The 8,231-nt window shown below is 37.5% G+C and overlaps 2 protein-coding genes across 2 annotated transcripts; one reads left to right on the plus strand and one right to left on the minus strand.

Moving 5' to 3' along the window:
- Positions 1–663: 663 nt before the first annotated feature.
- Positions 664–4,579, minus strand: LOC140792379 (soluble inorganic pyrophosphatase). Its single transcript, XM_073143346.1, has 9 exons — positions 4,439–4,579; positions 3,594–3,722; positions 3,441–3,469; positions 2,441–2,506; positions 2,079–2,186; positions 1,845–1,910; positions 1,321–1,441; positions 1,138–1,219; positions 664–901 (listed from the first exon to the last, which is right to left on the minus strand). Exons 2-9 carry the CDS (start codon positions 3,715–3,717, stop codon positions 859–861), a joined length of 639 nt encoding a protein of 212 aa, XP_072999447.1. The 5' UTR covers positions 3,718–3,722; positions 4,439–4,579; the 3' UTR covers positions 664–858.
- Positions 4,580–6,169: 1,590 nt separating this feature from the next.
- Positions 6,170–7,873, plus strand: LOC140792672 (S-adenosylmethionine synthase 3). Its single transcript, XM_073143797.1, has 2 exons — positions 6,170–6,304; positions 6,646–7,873. Exon 2 carries the CDS (start codon positions 6,656–6,658, stop codon positions 7,829–7,831), a length of 1,176 nt encoding a protein of 391 aa, XP_072999898.1. The 5' UTR covers positions 6,170–6,304; positions 6,646–6,655; the 3' UTR covers positions 7,832–7,873.
- The last annotated feature ends 358 nt before the right edge of the window (positions 7,874–8,231 follow it).

Below are 8,231 nucleotides of genomic sequence, written 5' to 3' on the forward strand. Positions count from 1 at the left end.
TTCTTTGTATTTCCATGAATCCATACGGACTACTTTTCTTCTTATATTTGATCCATCCAACCAAATGCAGTTCGAAAACTAGTTGTCTTTCTACATGAAATTTGAAAAGAAAAGAAAAGAAAAGAAAGGTAAACCTCTGCACATCACAGATAATTAAGATTGTCATGTCTAACCCTGAGTCTTGTAATATCCTCCTAGAGACAGGAAACTTATCATCTGTCAGGAACTTTTCTTAAAGTGCAGCATTATCTATTATGATGCGATTTTCCTAATTGTGTCCTTTATTCCTTTACTCATCCTGTTTGAGTTTCCAAGTTGAAGAGATGTGCCCATTATCAAACGCTATTGCATGCACCCCTCTAATTTAGATACTCTTAAATATTCTTACTTTTATATGGATACGGATACGTCTCAAACTTAACTAACTATTAAAATTCCATCTAATTAATTATAAAAAATTAAAATTACGTTATTCTTATTTGCATAGGTTCAAGATCTATATCTTTTCATCTGTTAAATTACTAAAATTCTATCTTATAATTTGTCAAAAAGTAATGAAAAATATCTAGGCAAAAATCATGAATTTTGAGGTGTATACACACAAACAAGGAACTTTTGGACCCCCAAAAGAAATCCATTAAAACAAGCAGTGTAACAAGAAGCTTTGTGAAAATAATTTATTCATCACTCAAAGATGAAACGACTGCGAGATTGATCTTGGTAAATCCACAGTACTGACAAATTACAAATGTAGCATATATGTGTAAAATATCACTAGTTTGATAGTCCGACAAGACAATTTTTATGCTCCATTCAACAATAGCTGGAGCAACAAGGTTATTTGTTCTGTGTGGCAGTCTACCGCCTCAAGCTCTGCAAAATGTACTGTGCATACAGGTCCCTGAGATTATCAGAAGCACAATAAGTTATGGTTGTCATTGATTAATTGGAATGGCATCATCTTATGAAATAAACATGAAGATTTATCGAGGTTTCTGTCATGCTTCAACTAGAATTGCTTATCAAATTTATCTTGATGCATGTATCAAACTACCAATAGCTACCATAAAAGATACACGATTCAGGAATGTCTCTGTTTTTCTTTTTACCAGTAAATCAGGGTTGAAAGCAACTTACATGGAGTGCTGGATGGCCTCACGAGCAGTACTTGCAGGTAAGAACTCATTGACAGCAACCTCTTTGTTCTCATTTTTCTTGTCTGAATAACTCTGTCAGGAATCCAGCATCTTGCAGTTGAGGCAGCATAATTATTATCAAACTAACATGAATGTAAATATGTAATCATGCGATATAGGATACAGTCTTCAAAGAAGCGTCGGATCTCTTGGAGACGATGAGGAGAGAGCTCACTAAGCTCATTGTAGTGGCGGTACTCAGGATCATCAGCACAGACTGCTATAATCTTATCATCTTTTTCCCCCTGTTCAAGACATAGATGATCTGTCCTCATTAGGTCTAAGAGCTAGGAATGAACACATATCAGATAGTGGAAAATCCATACCACTATCTGCTTTTCTTTTCCAAATACGAAAAGGGATATGGGATTATAAGGATACTAAAACAGGTACAAATTAGAGATTAAACATAGCTTTATTCTGTACATGCATCAACAAATAAAACAATGATCTATTACATTGTTATTTATAAGATTTAAATATAGAAAGAGGTGGCTGTACATTTTGGTATTACTTCAGCTCATGTTTGTATCTGGACCATGCTATCCAGATAACAATACAAATCAAGGTTCAGTCAGATATGAATATTATCTGACCCATTTTCAGCTCTACTGAAATAACAAATTTGCTTTCAAAAAAGAAGAGTACCTGGTCAATCATGGGCATGAGCCCAATGGCTCTAGCTCGGAGAAAGCAACCAGGAAGAATTGGTTCCTGTTCAACACATGTACATGCGAAGTAAATTTTGTGAACTAAAAATGGTAATAGATACATCTAACAAGGTGCATGTTGCTGTATAAAAGATTGAAAAAGTATGGAATAATTCATAAACTTTGAGCAGTGCAAAGAACGACTTCTTTAAAATCATATAGATTTGCTCACCTGCATCAGAACCAAAACATCGATTGGGTCATTGTCTTCACAAAGAGTCCGTGGAATGAAACCATAATTATGAGGATAGACTACCGATGAGTACAAGATACGGTCAACCTGGTAACAATGTCCAATAGTAGATTAAAATCATTGGAGTATGTTACATGGAATAAAATAATTAATCAACAGAATCCCCTTAGAATGAAGAGTATACCAGTAAGATGTCAAATTATCTGTAAATACATATCAAAACTAACTTCCTATATTATATTTAATAACAATCTATTTATCTTTATGGTCCTTCATATATTTGATATGATCATACAAGAAAAGAGATAATAAAGTGGGTCCTTCATATGTACAATACACACCTTAATCAGTCCTGTTTTCTTGTCAAGCTCATATTTGACTTTGCTTCCTTTAGTTATCTCCACCACCTGTGAGGATGTACAAAAGAGGACAAAGAGCAATGCTCACTTAGTACAGTTAATTTCACAATAAACCAGAAAGATAATTAGTTTGTCGTTCATATATCATATTCCATTGTAAAAATCATTTATAGTTCTCTTGCTCATACAGTATCATCTATTTGTCTAGCTATGTTACCAATTATAAACAGTAACACAGTTAAAAATTTCAATTCTATAACATTAGAATAGTTTCTGGGAAATTCTTTCAAGTCCTTTCAATGCAACATGCTTTTGTAAGAAATGGAATTTACTGTTCAATACTTATAATGAATGAGTCACAGTAATAAGACAGCAATCTGATGGAAATAGGAGGATCCTTTTACTTCAAGGAGGGCCCATCAACTAGCAATGTGCTAATAAAAAAATCTTAAATATTCAGTTAATTTACCTGCCTTGCATAATATAAGCATGTACACAAGAGTTGCTAGGAAAGCTCATTATGAACACATCATGAATTTAGTTTTGCAGATCTATGATAGAGCCATTACATTTTTCTACATTAGGAGGGTCATATACTTCAAGAAAATGTGTACATCAAAATCTAGTTAACCGTAGCGACATTATAGCATTTATCTTTAAAGAATCATCTTTCTTTAATTTCTCAGTAAGGCTTGCATGTTATGGGCATCCTTTAACTGGGGTTGCTCATCTCTTCCAGTAAAGAGCTATTGGTTTATTTTACCCTCTTATTTATTTGCAATAATTTTGTTGATTAGAATTTCTCATTATACAAATATTCCCTGAGAAATACAAACATATGATACCACTAATATGGTTACCATACTATGGGATAACATAAGGAAAGCTTTAAATTAACATAGCGGATCCTAGCCAGAATTTTCGTCTTCAAATTTCTATTTTGTTCCAGAGTACCTAGCTCATACTTAACAAGCATACTTACAACATTGAACACAGCAGGAGCTCCAGGACCTGCATGTAGAATTACGCGGTTAATCATAAGGCAAGGCTTTTTAATATAGTCAACAAAATGTAGGAGATTATACGCAGAAATACATTAAAAATAATATAATGATACAATCACACAATCTTATACCTATTTCAAGATCATGCCAAGGATGTGCAGCAACAGATCTCCTTGACAATGATGACAGGATCCTTTCATTCAGCCGTGGAGGTTGGCGTTTCTCTGGAGCAGCATTCCCATTTTCTTCACTCATTTTCTCTAAGAAAAAGTGAAAGTATGTCATTAATTGTAAAAGTTTCCCTATGTCAAAAAAACCTCTAGTGAAAGACTTAAATTAATGGCCAATTACATATTGCACATCATAGCTACTAGAAATTATATACATAGAAATCTTATCACAAATAAATTGGAATTGGGAATTGGAGTTTGACTGGACGCAAGATTCTGTAGACATAGCACTATAGGGATCAAGAGCTGTACAATTTTCACAATAACATTGCATCTCTCCTTCCTTTTCTTTTCTCTTCACCATTTCCTTATATTTCTTTGTCAAAACCACCTGTAATCTAACGAAATGGGCAGGTACGAAATACATTGCTGATCCTTTACCTAAAAGATTAAGCTTTTCGGCCAAGTGATTATCTAACATGTACAAAAGATGCCACATTTCTTTCCTTGCCTCAAATCTCTAGATCTACTTGACAAAATCTTCCATTCAATGAAATTGTAAATTTTGTTCCCAAAGATACTCAAATTCTGTCAGAGTTTCCCCGTCAAAACTCCAATCTATGCTCTTATAATCATGTCATGTTACTCAAAACAGACAGAAGAAGATCAATGCAACCAAAACCACAAGGCAGGTAACAACTATATCACCAAATTAGAACTAAAAACCTAACCACTATAAGATGAGAATCGCACAGCAATTCACAAACAGCAATGAAACCAAAAGAGAAGGGAAGAGAGTTGATCACCTTAGCAAGAGAAAGGAAACCCTAGAGATAGAGGATGGGATGAGGTGAAGTCACCGTGCTGAGTTTCCTGAGCTCTCCCTCCATATTTATATACAAGAATGGAAGAGCGGGGGGGTGGAACCGGGAGTGCTCGCGCTGAGGACTGGCACGTGGGGGAAGCACTAGCCTCCTCCTACCCCCATATGACCGGCGCGAAGGGCGGGGACGCGTTCAAACCTCTCTGCCTCTACGGACAAGAGGAATGGCACGTGTCCTTTAGTACCTTCTTTATAATCTGGTCCATTGTCTTGGTGCCCATTTAACAAATAAGAAGATTACGGGTATTAATGTGTTAAATACTCTTGTTCTGTATACGTTTTCCTGAAAACACTTGTTTCACTACTCAGTACCCACCAAAATAAAATTAAAAAATTATACACATCGCGTTCTGGACTGGCTTATAATTAAGATCATATCTTCCAAATGTAAAGGAACCTCGCTTACTTTTGATAATTTTAAATTTTGAAGAGGTCTTATTTGGCAAATTTTAAATCCTAGTCAGTGATCGTGCTACCACGTGTTCCTGACGTGGAGATTTGTTCGGACGCACCCCAGATAATGACAACCAGGAAGTCAAGACAGCAAAACGCATTTACTTCGAAATCGATCGCTTTTGAGTCCTAGCTGACCTGGCACCTCTTAGGACAGATTAGTTCGCAGAATAATACTTTAAAAAAATTTGAAAAAAAAGAGAAATTATATTTTTTTAATATATTTGATTAAATTAAAGATCAAATAAGAAAATACTTATTAGAAATAAAATTACATAGACATACATAAAATAATATGGATTAGATTTCAGATAACAAAGATATAATATATTTTTGAAAAAAAATATATAATAAAAATATATATTTGTTCAATACATTTATTATATTTTTATTATTTAAAATTCGATCGATATTATTTTTAAATACGTTATAAAATTTATTTAATTGTCTACAACTTTATCTATAATAATAATTTTTAAATTTAATTTAGAGATCGATCAAAATATAATAATTTTAATTTAAATATAATTATAAGGGGATAAAATAAATTTATACTTAGCCAAGGCAAATAAAATATAGTTTTCCCTAATTAAAATTTAAAATGTTGGGATGTGCTATTAATATGTACATTAATGTATCAGACTTGGTTCATGTACGCAGAGAAGACATTCTTATTTAATATCTTTCTATAGCAATAAACATATCCCAGTCGTGTACACGATGGGGTAAAAAACTAGCTTACTTCTGCTTCATATTAGGTCGGAATATTTACATGTGTTTTAGTTTCTAATTTTCTTGTTACGCTGAAATTAAAAAATAATAAAGAAAATTTAGAGTAATCCAAAGAAACCCCTTATTCAACTTATTTAATCAACTAACTACTAAGATTTTTCTTCTGTAACAAAAATTCGTAGACAGATAACTTCATTAATGTATTAAAATTACTACAAATCTATTAACTACAAGTATTTACCATTTAATAATCATCTGTAATACCAGGAAACAATACAAGTTTAGCAATATCAATTATTTAGGCGAGCCAACCCAAGCGGCCGAGTCGACAGTGTCTAAAGTCAAAGATTGGTTGATTCAATACTCACCGTTTGATCGAGATCTAACGGCTACAAGTAGCTAATAGGAACCCGAGAGCACGGGATTAAAGCCGGGGCTAACAAATAGCGGTGTGATGCCGCGAGCTTTTCGCTCCAAATCTCGTGGGGAGAATAGAGAAGAGCGAGTCAGGCGGCAAAAAAGCCCCTCTCTTCTCTACCTCTTTATATACCTCTCCTCTCCCCTGCATTTCTTGATCACCTTTCTTTTATTTTTATCTCCAAAGGTATGAATATTTTTACTTGCGTTATTTTCTATTATTTGAATTATACTGTTATTTTGTGCATGAGGAATAAGTTTGTAGTTAGCGATATATGTTGACCCACAAGTTGTTCGACGAATTTCCTGAAGGAACGATTCATTGTGGAAATTCTATACTAGTTGGCGTTCTTAGCGTTAGGTTAGTCATAGTGAGGTCCTTCTCATTGCTATTTCCCCCGTAAGAAATCCAACATTAGCGGCACCACTCACCATGCAAATGAAGGCAATGCTTCATGGCGTTGTAATTAAAGGTCAGTGAACTTGTTGTGGTTGTAGAATTTAACACTTCTTCTATTCTCTATGTAGAATTACGAAGATGGATACTTTCTTGTTCACCTCCGAGTCCGTCAACGAAGGCCACCCGGACAAGCTCTGCGACCAAGTCTCCGACGCCATCCTCGATGCTTGCCTGGAGCAAGACCCGGAGAGCAAGGTAGCCTGCGAGACCTGCACCAAGACCAACATGGTCATGGTGTTCGGCGAGATCACCACCCGGGCCAAGGTCGACTACGAGAAGCTCGTCCGCGACACCTGCCGCGGCATCGGCTTCGTGTCCGCCGACGTCGGCCTCGACGCCGATCGCTGCAACGTCCTCGTCAACATCGAGGCCCAGAGCCCCGACATCGCCCAGGGCGTCCACGGCCACCTCTCCAAGAAGCCCGAGGAGGTCGGCGCCGGCGACCAGGGCCACATGTTCGGCTATGCCACCGACGAGACCCCCGAGCTGATGCCCCTCACCCACGTCCTCGCCACCAAGCTGGGCGCCAAGCTCACCGAGGTCCGCAAGAACGGCACGTGCCCGTGGGTCCGTCCGGACGGCAAGACGCAGGTCACCGTCGAGTACCGCAACGAGGACGGCGCCATGGCGCCCATTAGAGTCCACACCGTTCTAATCTCAACCCAACACGATGAGTCCGTAACAAACGAGAAGATAGCAAAGGACCTACAAGAGCATGTCATCAAACCAGTGATCCCCGCCAAGTATCTCGACAGCAACACAATCTTCCACCTGAATCCTTCGGGCCGTTTCGTCATCGGCGGCCCGCACGGCGACGCCGGGCTCACGGGCCGCAAGATAATTATTGACACCTACGGCGGATGGGGAGCTCACGGTGGCGGTGCCTTCTCCGGGAAGGATCCGACGAAGGTGGATAGAAGTGGTGCATATATAGTTCGGCAGGCGGCTAAGAGTGTGGTGGCTTCTGGGCTGGCAAGGAGGTGCATTGTTCAAGTGTCTTATGCCATTGGCGTGCCTGAGCCACTCTCGGTGTTTGTCGATACGTATAAGACTGGGAAAATTCCTGACAAGGAGATACTGGGTTTGATCAAGGAGAGCTTTGACTTCCGACCGGGGATGATAGCTTTGCATCTTGATTTGAAGAGGGGTGGTAATTTCCGGTATCAGAAGACTGCAGCTTATGGGCATTTTGGACGTGATGATCCGGACTTCACCTGGGAGAAGGTTAAGGTTCTGAAGCAGAACAAGGCTTAGGGTTTAGGGCTAAAGATTGGTTTTGAGATTGTTAGTTTAATTGTTGAGGTCTAGGAGAGCATGCAAGAGATTGATGCATGTTAATTTGTTGAGGTTTTAGCTTGGAAATTCAAGCCAGCCATTTACTTACTCTTTATTACTTTTATTTTGATCTCAAATCAAATTAATTCCTTGCTATCCATATATCTTTGAACATATTAAGTGTGATTATGCGTAGTAATACCGGTGAGTTAGATTCGATTATCACCATTGGCGTCCACCATCTCAGTTGACAATCGAAAAATATTTTCCCCCAACCTACGGAGGAGTAAAATATATCTGAACTTTTAAAGAAACTACATTTAGAAATCAGTGGTTTATATGCCAATAATTGATGCTCTTTATTCAACTCAGTTCAATA

This window comes from Typha latifolia, chromosome 7 (assembly GCF_019914945.1).
Source record: "Typha latifolia isolate L0001 chromosome 7, TyphaL0001v2, whole genome shotgun sequence".
In the NCBI taxonomy this organism is placed as follows: domain Eukaryota; kingdom Viridiplantae; phylum Streptophyta; class Magnoliopsida; order Poales; family Typhaceae; genus Typha; species Typha latifolia.

Excerpts from the sequence above, each read along its gene's own strand:
- LOC140792672 (XM_073143797.1), top strand. The coding sequence starts at position 6,656 with ATGGATACTTTCTTGTTCACCTCCGAGTCCGTCAACGAAGGCCACCCG.
- LOC140792379 (XM_073143346.1), bottom strand. The coding sequence starts at position 3,717 with ATGAGTGAAGAAAATGGGAATGCTGCTCCAGAGAAACGCCAACCTCCA. Across the intron at positions 1,220-1,320 it reads CCGACGCTTCTTTGAAGACT|ACAAGAAAAATGAGAACAAA; the intron begins GTATCCTATATC and ends AGAGTTATTCAG. Across the intron at positions 902-1,137 it reads GAGGCCATCCAGCACTCCAT|GGACCTGTATGCACAGTACA; the intron begins GTAAGTTGCTTT and ends TGATAATCTCAG.